We start from the raw sequence: 17,745 nt of genomic DNA, 5'->3' as shown, positions 1-17,745 counted from the left end.
TCTGTTGACCGTGAGAAAAATAAACTGCCCTCAGTGCAAATAAACATATTTTTTCCTGGTTCTTCATCGCACGAGTTCAAGAATTTAATCAAAAGCCTGAACATGTTACAGCACTAAAAGTCCCCTAATCCACTTTCTCTTTCTGCCTTTGAAAGAAATCAGCTCTGCACTCTTGACATCTATATTTTAGACAGAACTAAAAGCAATCAGTGGATTACTTAAAGGACGAGTCCAGAATTTTTCAAGTCTGTCTTAAGACAGACCAAATTAACACTAACACGTTTTTCTTGCTATAATCATTCCTCCTGTTCACAGTGGCCATTACAAAATCCCTTCATAATGCATTTATAATGTAAGTGAGGGGGGCCAAAATCCACAGTCCTCCTGTGCAAAAATGTATTTAATAGTTATCTGGAGCTAATATGAAGCGAGGAAACACAAAGAGGGAATTTGATGCTAAAAAGACTGTAAATGTGGCAGATGTCCACTTGATATGACTAACTCAGATTCCTGAAGCATCATATAAGCTTCAGATAAACTTTTAAATGCACGTTTGCACATAATGACTGTGAGGACACACTGTGGATTTTGGCCCCCCATCTATTACATCAAAAGCTCATATGAAGGGGATCTTTTAATAGCCAGTATAAACAGAATAAATTATTACAGCAAGAAAAACCTTTCAGTGTTCATTGGGGCACCTGACTGTTGTTTTAAGACGGACTTGAAAAACTGCGAACCTGTCCTTTAAAACTCTGACATCTAAATTCTTGACAGCACTAAAAGCAATCAGTTCTTCTATGCAACACTAGTGGTTAAGACATTAGAGTAAAATAAATATGCATTGCTGCCAGTTAATGTTACAAAATAAACCAAATAAAACAGAAAACCAATTTTTCACTCTTTTATTGAATAACACTGAAAATGTATTAACACATTTTTGCACTAAACATGTGCAAGCAATTCTAAAACTACGTATCAAAACTAAAATGGACTAAAAATTATACAATTCCAGAAAATATACATTTCCCAGTCTATGCAAATCTTTGCCTCTTGATCAAATTCAAAGTGTTGTCATGTGAAGGACACTGTCACACACTGCTGTTGAAATTCTACAGAAAATTTCAAAAAGGCGACAACAAAAGTAGTAATTAACAAATTCAGATAATTTAGTTGATTCAATATCCAATTTCAAGAGCAGTGTGTGATATTTCCTTAACATTGCAACACTTCCTTAATGCAAGCAATCGCTGGTTTTTCAAATGAGGTCAGGTATTACAGGTGACCACATGAGACAAAAATCTGACTGGACAACCCCCCCAGATGGCAGTAATAGATTATAAAAAGATGAAAAAGTACAATTTTTAAATTTTAGCAAAAAAAAAAAAAAAAAAAATACAAATAAAGTTTCTAGACTCAAATAGGTTTGCGTGTCAGGGACATCTTCTAAAGAGCTAGATAGAGGGGAGTTCTACATTACACTCTTGGTTAAGCACTTTTGTTTCTTTGGACTATCGAAGTTAACGTTTTCAAAAACAGGGGAAATCCAAATTTACGCCACAGAATAAAATAGATCTTAAAAATCTAGTATGTTTGGCTTTCAAGACTATCAAATTCATGGGAACTTTGAAACTTTCATGAAACGTCATACACAAATATTAAAAAAAAAAAAAAAAAAAGTCTTAAGAACCAATATATGTTAGAAAATCCACCTCGAGTTTGATGACACCGTTCTCCGACTAGACACTTCATCTCAAGACAGCGGAAGTGGAGAAAAACAAAACTTTATGGAACTGGTTCAGTTGTGTTTGTATGTTTGGTCACATCTACATTTTACAGAGCAACTTTAGATTCAAAGCCTCGTTTCTTTAAATAAAGGGCTTTGTTCACTTTGTCACATTGGTGCAATTTCAATCATCTGATCATACCAGGACAAACAAACAGAAAGTGTCAAACAAGGCACCTTATATCTTGATAGCTTGTCTATTTTTGTCTGGTTTGTCAATTGATTTCTGAACAGCAAATCAAGCTGCACTGTGTTTTTAAAACATCGGAGACAAACAGATCAAGTGGTAGATTAAAAATGTAGGTAAGTAAAAAATACTGAGTACAGACTGGTAACAGCTACAGGAGATGCTAACGGAGAATATTTGGTCAGCTGTGAATGCCAACTCTATTTAAAAGCCTAACTGTATGATCAGATTTCAAAAAACTGCACCAAGATGATGATCAACCACAGCCAAACTAACAGTAGACCAGATAAGATCCAGATTCTAATAGTTTTGTACAGTATAATTGCCTCTTCAAACAAATTGGGCAAACAGCTTAACCACTTTTGACTGAACGTTCTCTTAAGGAGTGCTAGCTTTTAACATGGAGGGATTTAGTTAGGTAACAACAAATTTTATGTCATGGATAATATTAGCATTAGTTAATGGAACAAAATGAAACGCTGGGAGTAAAAATCACGTTTGAAGGTATTAACGGAGTAATGGTACAGGCAGTTAGGAAGGAATTTTCAATTTATCATTAACTACACATCATGGCAGATCCAAGGTGAAAAATGGTAGCACTGAAGTTCACAAAAATTGTAGTTTTATAATCATAAAAAATATATTAAGAGAAACTGATTCTTTATTGCCTCTATTGAAAATTCCCCTTACAGTTTACATCATGTTTCCTCCAGAGTAGGCAGAACCAATGATCATCGCCCATTGCTGTACCCTGGGAAAAACTGATTTAGAATGTCCTGCAGGGATTTGTTGACAGCCATGGAGTAGTTTTTGCCCAGGTCGTGTCTGCAGGCCGGGCAGGAGTACACCTCTGCTTTGAAGGATCGCTGAAGGCATTCCTGGATCAAAAAAAAACAGCTTTGAGTTCTCTGCATTTAAGATATAAATGTATTTACAGACTGAAAGCACATCTGTGTAAGTGCAGTGTATTGCAGCAGTAGTGTATGCATTGAATTTATCATTTACTGCTTTCCTTTTGTACATACTCAACTTTCCATAGTGTCCTAAATTTAGAGAAATAGTTTCTTACCCTGCAGACATTGTGTTGGCACTCTGTGGTGATGGGCTGAAAGACCACTTCTTGGCAGCAAATGCAGAGGAAAACTTCTTCAACTTTGTTCAAGAATTTCTGCAAAAACAAAAAACATGAAATGAGTGAAAGGACAGTACAACGTTTTATCACTTGATTGTCAGCAAGAGCTTTAAAGGCAATGCTCCGTGGCCGTTTTGTTTTGTACTGACAGACACTTTTATAAGCCCTGTATTTATGATGCGTTTACAAAAATGTACGCCTACAAGCTCATCTGTTATTCCTCAAAATACCTTATCTGGAGACAACTGGTTAAGACTGTCGCTTCAAATAGCAGCTACATCCAGCACTGACAACGCTCCACTCAGTCTTTAGTTTCAAACCACCCAATCTTTCAATAATATTAATTACCTTTAATAAACTCATACATCCATTAAGCAGACTTGTCAGTAGAACATTGTTTTGTTTCAAGTTACTGCTTAGACAATAACATGCAGACAATGTGTGTTATTTCTTCATTTCCGTGGTACAATGGGCTTGACATATTTGGCTTTTTCATTTGAAATCACACCAATTTGATGCATATTTTCTTTTAGTAAATCCTCAATAAAAAAAACCCAGCATACCAATCTATTGATAATTTAGTTACTTCACATATTATTGCCTCAAACCCTCCAACTTGAGCATTGTCTTTTGATGTGTTGAATAGGATTAGAAATGTCAAGCTTCATCGCTTCCACCCGCATACAAGAAACACGTCAACAGTTTCCTCAAACATAAGACTAAGCTTAAGGAAACACTGCTGACTTGATCAAACAATCATTCTCACCGGTCCAAGTGACAGTGACTCCATGGCTTCGTCCCACAGCTTCTTGTTTGGCTTATCACCCTTGATGAGTGCTTTCTGCTCCTGGGTGAGTTTGTACACCTCTACCTTGACTTTCTTAGGAGTCTTGGCTGGTGAGGTCTTGGTGGATTCTGACAGAAAGGAAACAAGTTTTAAATTCACTACTAATGTCGTACAAGCTTAGCAGATTCTGTTATGATGTTTACACACACACACAAAAAAAGCCTATGACACATCAACATGAGTTGGGACTATATTCATTATAAACTGGAAATTGAATGTCTTTAGGAATGTTTGTCAGAAAAAAAAAAAGAGCAATTTGATGACGAGACATTGGGCTTGTTAATACACTTGTGATGGGTATTTTTCACCATCTTCTGACATTTTATAGCCCAAATGAGTGATCAAGAAAACAATCAGCAGATTAAAATTGGCAATAAAATGAATCATTAGTTACAGCACTGTTGAAGATAAAAGATACAAGGACTTGATTCATTGATTGGTTGACTGACAGAATGTATTGACTAGGAATTCTGATTAGGGCTGGGTGATATAGCTGAAAAATGTATTACAATAAAATGCTTCATTTCAGACAACAGATAATTATTGATAATTTAATGACCTATTTTTAAATAAAAGCCAGGAGAAAAAGGTTGAATTTATCCACTGTTTTTTGTTTTAAAAATCAATAATTTTCTCATTGTCCGCACTCATTTTCTCACTCCACGCCGTTTCTATTGTTGTGTCACATGTCAACTGTTAAATGATTAGCTGTTTGCATATCACACGTAGCACTCCATTATCAATATGACAGGCTGTCTATGAGCAAGGGAGGGAGCATGCTTGGGGTTTGTTCATGTGACCAAACTTTGCATATTCGTTATGTGCTTTCATGGTAGTTTGCATTTAATGCAAACAAGTGAAACTATTGAGCAATTTTCTTATTGCTATTGATGATCAAGTGTCTATCGCTGGTGCATATTGCTATCTTTTTATTGCCCAGGCCTAATTCTGATGATCAGTTAGTTCTTTGTTTGCTGTAACCAGCAAGCGTTTGATTTTTTTAACATTTCAAGATTGTCATGCTATCATTACATTGTGATTTTCTTTGGCTGCTGATGGTACCACGCAAGAAGTTTATAAGAGGCTTGGGCGGTATCAGGGTATTACGGGAAATCCTCCTCTTTCTATTAAACTGATACAGAGATGCTGTATTGAGTTGATGTATTGTAGCGCACAGCACGTGCCACCAGAGGTCAGTCTCTACTGTTGGAACAGGCGGCTGAGCTGACAAAGATGGCGACCGCAAGTGGTAAGGAATTGTGAAAATATTACCACATAACCTTATCTCAAGATGACATCTTCCAACTACAAAAGCAGTTTATTAGCCACATCATTTTATTCAACTGCCAGTCTGCCACCACCACCTGCACATCATCTCTGTTCAACCCACTGATGTATCTTATCTGCCATGGCAACAAGAGCCATCAGGTCCTCCAGCAAGAATGAACGGAAGAAAGATGCTTATTTCCTATCTATTCATTATTCTATGGGCCATAAATATTTAAACCCAGCGAGACTTGTCTAAGTAGGCTAATTGCATATCAGACACACAGCATTGTAGGCCAGACAATGTCATATATGCTACAATGACTTCTATCACCAGCAGCTCAGCTTTTACGATTTGTTTTGTCGTTTTTCTTTTAAAAACACACAAATACTGTCATATATGGTTTACACCCCTGAAATATCAGGAAGTATGAAAAGAAAAAAGAAAAAAAGATACCACCTAAGCCTAGTTTATGATATTTCTAATATAATAAAACTGGGTTTCTGAAACTATGACCCCGTTTTTATGTCCAACAATTCACATAATCTCTGCAATTATGAGTTTTTGGTGAATCTGAATTAGGCACACAATTGTGTTCTGTTTTTCATACATTCTGTTTTGAAGGCAGGTTACCACAGCTGCATGAAGACAGTTTGAGGTCTGGCTTTCTGAGAGTCCTCAAAAACATAACTTTCTGTTAGCCCAACTACACCTGCTTACAAATCTCACAGATGTACTGAAAACATGGGAGGTGCACTTCCTGTATTGAGCAGCTGAAAGCAACTAATGATTTTGAAATAACATAACAGTTCCGTAGATCAACCTCTGTTATGTGATTTTCCCTGATACATAACACTTCCTAAAAACTGTCTTATTTCAGTTGACCAGGAAGACGTTTCCATACAGCTGTTTTTAGCAACAATAATACGTCAGTGGCTTGATACCCACTGCTGCAGATTCGCTCGCTGACTGTCATCTGCCCCCTGAAATCATCATCAATATCATAGAATATCATTTTCTATATGCCAGCAGTGATACTGTCCCCACAACAAGCCTAACACATGTATTTGCAACAGTCTTTCAACCCATACAAAATACTAGGAAAATGTAAAACAAAACAAAACAAAAATAAACCACACCCACATACACAAAGTGAACTTACCGCTGCCCTGAGATTTTCTCTTCCTCTTTGCTTTGCTGGGCGTTGCTGCCTCCTCCTCCACTTCATTTTTGTTCTCTTTCTCTTTCTGATAGCCTGCAGGATACTACAACAACAACAACAACAACAAGATTGAGTCCATTTAATTACAGTTTGGTGTAATTTTGACAGAGCATGCCAACAATCTCAGAATGTCGGTCCAACCAAGTTAGTTGTTGGTTATTTGTTTAATTCTTGTTATCATTCTTATCTAAGTATTTTAATTCTTCAATGTAATATGTGACGTTCCAGATCTGCTTATAGAAGGCATAGTTTTGTTCATTGACAGTCTTTGCAGTTTACATCAACATCTAGAGGAAATTATGAATAAGTAAACGGTAAAACTAGTTGTTTTTGCACATTTTTGGCTACGGAATAAAAAGGGAATTCTATGCTCAGTTTATTTTCTTTCATAGTCAAAATTGTGTTCAAATGGAAAAAGAGTCTGCACACCAGAATGTGTGACATATGCGTCAGAGGAAAGCACAACTTGAATCAAAGTGAAAACTCCCGCGCACTGTCTCGCTTGCCAAATATAGCAGCAGTAGGAGCGAGAGTTCTCATTTTTAGTCAAAATTATATCACAAGTATTGTGAGTATTCAACTGTGAAACTCATCAAATTGTGAGCTGATCACATCCTAACAACCCCAAAGGCCAATGTACTGGTATATTGCACTCCTTTTGGTATAATGTGCTTTATATAGTCTGAATGGTCATCTCTACCTGCATAACAAGACCAAGCTTCTTAATGCGTTCCTTGCCATCTCTGGTCCATGGTGCCGGCTCATCATCATCCCGCTTCAGCAGATACCGCCAAACCAAGAAGCCAGATTTACCTTTGGCTGGCCAGTACTTCACCACCTGGAAGGAAGTCAAGGATACATAAAGTAAGTTTTCAAACCTATCGTTTATTGACTCTGGTCTGAATCAGTTGGTAAACTTGTTATTTTCCCCTTGGTTTGGTTTCTTTTTATACAGAAATAAATTCAAGCAAACCAAAATGTATCACTAAGAGCCACGTGAGACCGCTCTCTCTTCTCATTGGTCAGATGTGTCCGGAGCGGCGATGAAAACAAACACAGGAAGAAGGTCCTATCTACCCAAATTTCAAGAATGCAACATCCTTCATTGCACTAGTTCAGGTCAGACAATTTATTCTCCCGCTAGTTGCTAGCAACGCTTGATTTCTCTCATCCATGTCCAAGTAGGCAAAGCTCCTCTGGCTACAGAAGCAGTTTAGCTCAAATTGCAGAATAAATCTTATAGTTGGATCAAATAGAGGTCGGATCATAAACCAACTGAATTCATCTGTTACTGGCCTGAGACCACGACCTCAAAGGATCACTGTTCGGTTATTTTGGTCCAGACCAGAGTACAATTGCTGTGTTCAGATCTGCCCAAACAAATCGTAACAAGGGGGGAAACGAACCAGAGTCTGGATTCAAACAGACTAAATACCACATGGTTTGAAAATGTCCTAAAATTATGCTCCAAGTTAAAAGATCATTAATCTTGCCCCATGTCCCTCTTACCTTATATATCCCATCATATCTGTTTCCTTCTTCAGGGGAGTATTTACTGTGCTTGCGACCCTTACAGTTGCGCACAACCCTAACTGGTTTGCCTTCCTTCCAGTTCTTGGACTCTGCTCCATTTTTGTCATTGACAGGGACATTGCAGTTGAGAGCCAGCGCCCTGTTAGGAACCAGAGCAAACTATTCAGATATGCAAAATAAATGAAACAAAAACTGCTTGAGATGACGTTGATTGAAGGCAGTTATAATAGGTTTAATCCCCAAGTGTCATACCGGTTCATGTGGGTAAGTGTCTGGTCACATGATTGTTCAGCAGTCCTCTTGTTTCCAGACAGATCTCGCCCTCCAGAGCCAGTGTAAGTAAACTCATTTCCATCATCCTACAATGGAAAATGCATTAACACGCAAAGAGTATCACATTAAAACTACAAAGGTTTGGTTACACAAACAGAAACAATTGGGTTTCAAACCAAAACACCACCTTTTGACAAATGTGATACCTAAAATACTTTGAGCTCCTTTACTTAGAAAAATGTTTACATCATTACTGGTTCAGAGGTTCAGTTTCCCCTGAAAAATGGAAGTAAACAGTGACTTTTACCTCATTAAAAATGATCCTTTTCAGCTTTTATAAAACTACTTTTGTAAAGGAAAAAAAAAAAAAAAAAAAAAGTACCACATCATCTTCATAGCCTCCTGCCAAGACCAGAGAGTATGCACCATCATTGCTCCTGCCATGAATCCCAGCTACATGTGGCCTGTGAACGCCAGACTCACTGACCTAAAAAAAAAAAAAAAAAGAACAAAAAACACAAAGAATTGAAACATTCTGGCAAGACGCTGGGAAAAAAGAACAAAAAACAACTTTGTTGGGGATGTAACAAAATCTCTCAAAGTCAGACTTCTCAGAAATCTATAAAAAGCACCTTTCCAAAGTCATAGTTGCATATGTTTTACGGTTTGTCAGTCACCCAGTGATTTAACGCACTCTAAAAACACTAAGATCCAAGTGAACCTTAAACTGAAGGCAAGCACTTTGGAGAGTTGAACTAATTTTGTTGAATATTTACAAAATTGTGCATTAAAAAAATAATAAAGTAAAATACAGTTACATGGACTGACCTGCACTCTGAACTTCCACAGGGAGCCAACAGGGATGCCGGGGATGGGGCCGTAGTGGTTGGACGGGACGATGGTGCACTGCTTGGTTCGACCAACACAGGCCATTCCCTGGAGAGGTAGGAGTCACAAATTGTTTGTGTCTGAAGACTTTTGTGGAGTTAACATCAGGTATAATATTGTATCTAGTGGTCTACTGAACAAATGAAAATGTAAGCTGTAGGTTTACTCCTCAAATCGCATATGACGTAACTAGTGTAAATGTGAAAAAAGTGTAATTATCTTCCACAAAATGATCTGTACAAAATATGAATAGGTGATTTCAACAATACTAATGATATAAAAGCAAAAAATATAATACAGTATTTTCAAAATTGTGATATATAATGATACTTCTTAATGTCCCATTTGTGCATTTTAAATACCAAAAAAAAAAAACCTTTGCACACCTGTTTAAGATTTCTGTCTAGCAGCGCTGTCAGCACTCACCTTGCCCCAGTCCCTCTGGCTGGATGAGCTGGCAGAAGCCATCTTAGCTTTCTTCTTGCTGTCTTTCAGCTTCTGTCCAGCCAGCACAACCTCACTGGCGTCGTTACGGCAACCTGGGCAATACCTGTAGCAGCAAGATATGTAGAATGAACGGCAAGGATCTTTCAAAAAGGTAAGCCCATGTCACAAAAAGTGTGAATTTGGGTGGTTGAGTGTTGACTTCTGAATTTAAAAAGTCATGTTCAGTGTTTTTATTCAGCCAAACAGTTCTGACATTACCTGCTTCAACCTCTCTAACTGAACAATACAACATCACAAGATTACTCTTTAATCATTTAACACTTAGCTGGTAATAATTCATTAACTTCATATTCAAACAAATCCCAGGACATCAGAATGCATTGAATGACTGGATTCTGCATCTGATTTTACTGACCAGTCTTCATCCTCAGGGATGGAGGTGAGTGGGGGGTTCAGGCAGTATGTGTGATAGGCCATGTCACATTCGTCGCACAGCAGCTGTTTGTCAGGATCCTGCTTGATGCCGCAGATGTGGCAGTTACACCAGCGACAGTTTTTATCGGGATTGTCCTTGCAGTGCTTGCACTCAGGTCCATTTGATCCTGGAAAATACAGACATTTCATTATATTCTGTTAAATATTCAATTTCGCCATACGGCATTTATCAGCTGGGTAGGGTATATCAGGCTTCAGATTTAATGATTAAGATCAAGCATACAAATCGACAAGATTCAGAATTAAAATACATGCCACGCCAGAATGCAGTTTGATGATTGTCCACCATTTGGTCTGAATCTTTTGACAAATAAAACAACTTCTTAACAATCTTACTTTTTAGTGGACTCTCAGTTCCAGCTGGGGCATCACTTAGAGAACCAGGCTCCTCGATTTTGTAGATTTCAGTCAGGAACATGATCCGGCAGTCATTCAGAGAGTCACCAGCATCACTACAAACAGAGAAACAAACTGTGAAAAGTGTCCTGCACAGTAGCAACATAATCGCACAGTCTCTTATATTAACTGATAATTAATAAACATGATGTTAGCAGAGATAGTAGAAAACTGCAAAATGACATGCAGAAATATTAAGACTATATACGCTTTATTCCCATCATCAAAAAAAGATAGTTGTACCCTTTTCCTCTAGGTGTAAATGAAATCCAAACCCACATATAAAATGTTACCAGTACAGAACATATTCTGCCGTGTGCTTGGATACCACAACAGGAAATTAACTTTTCCCCACCTGTCAATGCGGTATCCAAAAACCCGACAAACTTTGAGATGTAGATAAAAATAGGACCTTAAGGTGAAGCTTATATGTCACCACAGCTGGTTGTGCAGACATTTTCTCAGATATTTGACTGGGGTGAGTGTTATGTAAACTTTACATACAACAAATCGCCTTACCCAAGGATAATCTTGGCATAAATCTCACGCGCCGTGCGACTCTCCCTTTTCCTCTGGATCTCAGCATCGTACCAGTAGCCACGCTCCTTGGTGTCATCTGGGTTGTAGTTGACCATGACAACCATACCAGGCTCCAGCTGGTGCCACTGGTACACAGTACGGGCCCTTGGACGAACATCCTTGACCAGCAGCTGAATCACTCCATTCTCTGGGTAGCTGTGATAGTAAATGTTACACCATATCAGTATGCAGTTCAGAGACGATCCACACACCAACGATGCTGCCCAGGAGAGTGAAGCCAAGTATGTTTGAATGTTGAGGACCAGCTGCTGGTGCAACAGGTTTGAACACCAGCACTCAGATTAATGTTCCTCTAACAGACTCACTAATACAAGAGTGCCTTCCAGGGAGGGCAAAGCCGGAGATGTCACAGAAATACTTCAGATGTTAGCGCTACAAACCCATGCAAAGTTTAGTTGAATGTCACTTTTCACCATCCCATGGTGAAAATTTTACAGACAAGCCAATGCCTCGTTTCTTTTTCTAAAAGCCGTTCAAGTCTCTTAAATTTTTAATTGTGCCATGCCATGAAGATCCTTCCATCAGGCCGTTCATGTGAAGCTGCTGCAGGAAGAGATGGTTCGCATTAGTTGTAGGTTAACAGCAGCTTACTTCACAACAGCTCCGAGTTAAGTTGCCTGACCTGTGATAGGGACTTGTGGTCTAGACTAGTGCAAGGACTACTAATCTGCTATGCTCCTCTCCAGACATGTCTTACATAATATTTGTGTGAGAGAAAACTGAATCATTTTACAATGTCCTGACCTTTCCATGCAAGAACAATCTTTGGGCTTGACCCCGACTGTTCAGTCATCATCGTAACCGGAATAACCTCCGGAGCAGGTTAGTCAGGCATTTATATCCTCACTTTAAAAAACACAAGTCTACTTCCTGGAAACTGTTACATCAGCACTTCTAGAGGCTCCAGCAGCTTTGAGCGTGAAGATAACAGGAGCCTTTCTCAACCTAACAATGTATTATATTAATCATATATGATTTGTACAAGTAATTTTATTGCTTGTTTTATCAGTTGTGTGCTTCCAGTCTTCAACCTTTTCTCTGTTTAAACCAATTCGTTTCCACAACTTCCAACAACCAAATCAAAGCCGTAAATTGCAGGCGATCAATTGGTTATCAGTATTTAGTAAAATGTGCAAAATGTTGGATGAGCTTTCCTATGGAAGCCCAGTGTTCACGTTAAATGATGTTTAATGATAAAAAATAATGTTGAATGATGAATATTAAAAGTCTCCGTTTGAGCAAAAAAGAAAATAAAAAGGAGTCTTACTCTTCATATTTCACGTGGTACAGTATCTCCTCCTCTGCTGGTTCTGCCTCAGCTGCCTCCTCTTTAGGAGTCTTTGTCGTCTTGGTAACATTCACGATCTGGCCTTCAAACCACGCCCCCATGTTCAAGTCTCTTGCATCCACCAACTCATTGATCTTCATACATACAGAAGAGAAAACATTAGCAAGATCGTCAGACATTAAAAAAAAACAAAAAAAAAAAAAACCCTTGACATTTTGTCAGCCTAATTAGTCACTGGATGTGAGAAACCACAACTACTCCTACATATATACAGTCAAAATTCCATAAATATTCATTTAATATTCCAAAAATGGATTTGCACTTATTGCAAAATGTCTGATCTAAATACTTCAAGTCTTGTCAGGCATCCATCATTGTATACACAGGATAAAATTGCACATCTTCACATTTTGAAAGGTGGGTAAAGAAACTGAGCACTACAATGCTTCAAGCCACTACACCCCTACTTTATCCACACTGCCTATGTTTATACATTCACATCTTATGAATCACCATTGCAAACCTGTTGGTAGGGAGTGAAAGTGGACAATAAAATCCTTTGAGACCAGGTCTGCACAACTACTAGCTAGCTTAGCTACCAGACTCCAAGTTCTGTCTCCCAAATATTATTGTGCTCATACAGAAATATAACTTGCACGCACGGTTTACCTGAAATGTATGCATGCGTAACTTCTATTAGACGGTGGATACCTGACTTGAACCTGACGGGTCAGGCAGGATTCAGACAAAAATTTAGAAATGATATTCGGGTTCAGTCGCGTCAGCTTGGCTAGTGTACTTGACATAGTATACATATAGTGTAAAAATAAAAAAATGATGGATCTACTGTCTGTGTCGGGCTACTTCCTGTTTATTTACATGACAACGCACAAACACAAAACATAGGCTATAACCATGGTAACAACAACTGCGTGACAGGGTAACAAACTCAGTGCTTCAGCTTACATTAACTCGGGGTCGGGCTCAGGACAAAACATAAAAACAGAATGCCTATCCGGTTCTGGTTGGGTTCGGGTCACGTTTGGAAAGATGTGTGGCCGAAGACGCACTTTAACTTGTATACAATATATCTGTGTGAGAATCAAAACATTTCCAAGAGAACAAGAAATGTTTTAAAATGCTGACAGTATCGGATTATGAGGAACCATGTAGCGTGTATGAGGAAAAGTAAAGAAAGTACTCTAGATACAGATCGTACATTACAACTGTCCACCACCCATCTCTAACGGAAATGTTTGATGTCCTCCTTCCCAACAAACTGTAACCACTAAACAAATAATTAAATCCCAATTACCAGCTTTAAAACATACCTTAAAAAATCCAAACCCTGGGTCAATGAGCTCTTGGGTGTTTATTTGGGCAGAGGTGCCGGCAGTCTGACCCTCGACCTCGCCATGAGTTGAGCTCTTGTCAGACTCACTCTGGGTTGAGCCACAGCCAGAATCAGAATCGGAGAGTTCAGCTTCTTTGTCCTTGCTTTTGGCAACATCACCAGCAGGCAACTTCTGCCTAACAAGCAGCTGCACTATGTCGTTTAGGCCCACGTTATAGTCGAATATGGTATGTCCGTCCTCCATCTGATATAAAATAAAGAAATATATAACATGGTCACAAAGGAGTAAAGCAGTACTTTCATATTTTGTCTCTTCAGTCATATAGAATTTTTTTTTTCCAGAATGGAAGTTTAAATTCCTGTTCAGTGCATGCTTTTAATTTAATTCATGTTTTGTATCTTATGCATTTTATGTTTTGTTTATGAGTAAATGTTAGCAGCAATCATGAATGAGCTACAACCATCACCCATTTCCTTCCCACTCTGAAGATTTAATATTACCTGAGACTGAAATTACTAACGATTAAAACACAACTCCAGAACAAAACAAAATGGCCCTTAGTTACTATGTTAAAAAGGTTGCCTTTTTAAAATATAATTTCTTTGTGTTTAAGTCTGAAAGCTTCTCAAAGATTCCACTGTGAGGAGCATCAAAGACTTGTCTCAGGACAAAAAAAAAGTATCATGCCATCTCACCTGCTTTCCACGGTAAAACAGCCTCTGCCTCTCAGGCTCCACGTTGAAGATCGCCATAATTTTGAGACGTAGCTCATCCACCTTGGTGAGTTTGGACAGGGAATCCACCCGGTGGGTTTCCTTCCCATCCATTGTGCGCACTTGAATCCACATTGCAGCTGCCCTGTGTCAACAGTCCAAACATTACAGCTGCAATAATCATGTAACTGATTTACTGGATAAGAAAATGAAAAGGTAATTAATCTTGTTTAATGGATCATTTGGCCATAAACATTTTCCTTTTATGACTGCAAAACTAAAAATATGACTAATGGTTTAGCCTAGTTTACTAGGGAACTAAATTTATGTCAAAGTGACTGACATTAACTTAGACTGCTAAAATACACATCTCCATTATGACTTCTGTAACACTCAGTGACTATAGTCTAAAAACCAAAATAATCAGATGCAAAATAGTTTTATTTACAATATCAACAACCTGAATATCAACAAGATGCGCCTGCCATTCATTTGTATTTATTTGCGTCCACTGGAAAAATAACATTTGTGTCATACATAAAATAAGTACAGTATATCCATCCAGCCTGAGAAATAGTATTGTAGGGTGCACCTTTTTGGTGTTGCATAATAAAATTTGGTCTGTAGTCAGCCTTAATTTTTTCATTTCAGTGCTTTCCAGTGGAAGCAGCACAGTAGTGTAGATTTCCTCTTGGCTGAAAGTTTGTTCTGCAGCCAAATGTAGCTTTTGATTTTCTCTGATAGTTGCATGTATTAATAGGTGTGCACTTGTAGATGCAATTTTCCACATCGCGCCCGCATTTGAACACCCTGAATTAGTGCTTTTGAAAGAGCTTCGTGGACACGGCGAAATGAAAAGTTCCTGCCAAATACATTATTAACAGTTGATGCCTTTTCCCCTTTGGTCAAAAGCAAATTGGCGTTATTAAAAAGAATGAATTGACGGTTTCTGAGCAGCAGAAATATGCCTGTCACTCCTGGACAGTGTATTGTGGTGCTGTCACTTCTACAGAGTATCAGAAAGGGAGGGAACAAGCTGATTTAAATACAGTGCGGGAAACTGAGCTGCAGGCCACTCCCAGTTCTTTTAAAAGCAGGCACATCCGGACGCGAGGGAGCGCTAGCAAACAATGTGCCATCGCTCTCTTGACAATAAAACACACCGAAATACTACCTTATATGCGGTTTATAATTGATTATTTTGATACTAAAGCGCTCCATGGTCTATATAGACGATGCTTTGTTCATATGCAGTAGAAAGCGGAGACCTTCGGCGGCTGCTTTGCTTTTACTTTTGCGCTCTCAGCTGAGGTCTTGTTCACTCTGCTGTATCGAAATACATCAAACCAATGAACGAAATATAAGTAATAACATTACAAACGCACTACTTCCTTCCACCTACGATGCGTTATTTCACCGACTTCATTCATATTTTTTTCGAAATGTAGACAAAACCATCCACTATTGCAAGCAAATACGAAAAAAAGCAGGAAAACAAGCATTCTGTTCATGTTAGCGTGTTTGTTTTTCTTCATGAGAAGCGGTGAAGTGGCAACGCTGGTTTAAATGTGACCGTGTATTGTGAAATTGTGTAGCAACACGACAGATAAACAACACAAGACAACAGCTCGAGGTATCAAGTCAAGTTCATCACCCACACATTTGAACGCTTTAACAACAAAATCGTGTTTCAACTCATTGTTACAGAGCTTCCAACTGGCAACCAGGAATTAGAGTCCCATCAATAGCACGAATACTGCCCAGGAGACTGACATTTTTTAAGGAATCTCACGTTTGGCTGGCTAGGTAACTCGGTGTAGTGAGCCCATCAGAAACGAGGTACGACTTTGTCAAGTTAGCTAACCTTAGTAAGCTAGCTAATGCATATAAATATCAATGAGCACAAGTTTAAAAGTTATAGGAACGTGAGGAAAAAAGTGCTTTACCTGTTAATTCGTCCGAGTGAAAACAAGAAATTGACGTTTAAAGAATAGCGCGCACGTTTTCCCCCAATAACTTCTCCACAGGGCTCGCACGACCAACTCTATGCCTTGTTGGATATTGATCAATGAGTTATTCTTCAAGACTTTGATATTCCGCCTGCTCTCAAAGTTCTGCTTCACTATTGGCTGCTTTCCTCTCAGTACTTCGACCTCATTTGATAGCAGAGCTGTCAATCTTTAGGGGGACTGGAGCTTAGCCTCAGCGCGCGAAACGACATTCTCGTGGGTGCAGCTCGCTACAAAACAGTTATCGCGAGAATACGTGGTACCCTAAACCGCTAACCTAGACAGATGGATGTTCTGGTAAACAACCCTGAGAGGTGGGTTGTGCTGGTTGTCGTGGTTGAAGTCTAACGGCCTTGGTATTTGCGTTTCATAGCGCGTTTCCCTCCTGAAATAATATATATATGTTCAACTTTGGTGTGAACACCCCGAATTTCCTCAGTAATGCTGTTTAATTAATGATGTGCAATTACTTCCCCCTCTGTGGCGGGAGCTGACGGGGAATGAGGCCAACCATGATCAAACTAGAGCACGGAGAATAAGAGGATGATCTATCTGCAAAACTGCGATATATGCACAGTGCAACACACTACATCTGTCACCTGCTTCTGCCATATCAGCTTCCATTTGTTCAATGACTATACAGTATATTAAACTTGTGGTTGGGGTGTCTTTGTGGCCTACTGACTAATCCATGTGACCACAGTATCCCCAGGTCAAGTCTGGTTTTCAAATGTTTCCTGTCATTCTCTAATGACAACTATCAATTGAATGACAACGATAATATGTCAAAAACATGAATTTGCAGTCATATGGATTATAGAAGTCCAGCTGTCCACCACTTGGTGGTCACAGCTTTTTTTTTTAGCCGACAAAAATTTATAATTATTTTTCCTAAAACCTAAAACCTCTGTGATACAATTTGCCTTTATTTTGTATAATGCCATTTTCCAAGAGCATGGCATCAATTTACTCCAAAAGGCAAAAGAAACATGAAGAAACCTAGGACAGAGATGTACATGTATTTTTCGTTGAGTGAAAAAAGTATTTATTACAAGTCATGTAATAAATAAGCTGTTATCTGTATCAAAATAATTCTAAAATAAAATACTGTGACGCTGCTACAAAAATCTAAAGTTTTTAAATATTGCAATATTTACGTCACCTGTGGAAACATGTCACTATGTCTAAAACCCAACTGCTTCATACACATCGACTAAAATATTAATGTTGTGGAGGCTGAGGCCGGTGAGACACAAAGAAAGGTTTCAGAACTATAAATAATGTACCTAAGTTATTAATTATAAGTA

The 17,745-nt window shown here is 38.5% G+C and overlaps 1 protein-coding gene across 1 annotated transcript; it reads right to left on the bottom strand.

Annotated features, from left to right (window-relative positions):
- Positions 1-890: 890 nt before the first annotated feature.
- uhrf1 (ubiquitin-like with PHD and ring finger domains 1) lies at positions 891-16,508 on the bottom strand. Its single transcript, XM_044360785.1, has 17 exons — positions 16,376-16,508; positions 14,412-14,574; positions 13,693-13,959; positions 12,341-12,495; positions 10,993-11,208; positions 10,414-10,529; positions 9,998-10,184; positions 9,562-9,685; positions 9,076-9,183; positions 8,630-8,734; positions 8,227-8,333; positions 7,951-8,113; positions 7,142-7,279; positions 6,382-6,484; positions 3,872-4,020; positions 3,043-3,141; positions 891-2,851 (listed from the first exon to the last, which is right to left on the bottom strand). Exons 2-17 carry the CDS (start codon positions 14,562-14,564, stop codon positions 2,705-2,707), a joined length of 2,337 nt encoding a protein of 778 aa, XP_044216720.1. The 5' UTR covers positions 14,565-14,574; positions 16,376-16,508; the 3' UTR covers positions 891-2,704.
- Positions 16,509-17,745: the final 1,237 nt, after the last annotated feature.

This window comes from Thunnus albacares, chromosome 9 (assembly GCF_914725855.1).
Source record: "Thunnus albacares chromosome 9, fThuAlb1.1, whole genome shotgun sequence".
Taxonomy (NCBI): Eukaryota; Metazoa; Chordata; class Actinopteri; order Scombriformes; family Scombridae; genus Thunnus; species Thunnus albacares.
Note: the sequence above shows the minus strand (reverse complement) of the source record. Positions and strands in the feature narration are given on the sequence as shown.

Excerpts from the sequence above, each read along its gene's own strand:
- uhrf1 (XM_044360785.1), bottom strand. The coding sequence starts at position 14,564 with ATGTGGATTCAAGTGCGCACAATGGATGGGAAGGAAACCCACCGGGTG. Across the intron at positions 10,185-10,413 it reads AACTGAGAGTCCACTAAAAA|GATCAAATGGACCTGAGTGC; the intron begins GTAAGATTGTTA and ends TGTATTTTCCAG. Across the intron at positions 7,280-7,950 it reads GATATGATGGGATATATAAG|GTGGTGAAGTACTGGCCAGC; the intron begins GTAAGAGGGACA and ends ACTTCCTTCCAG.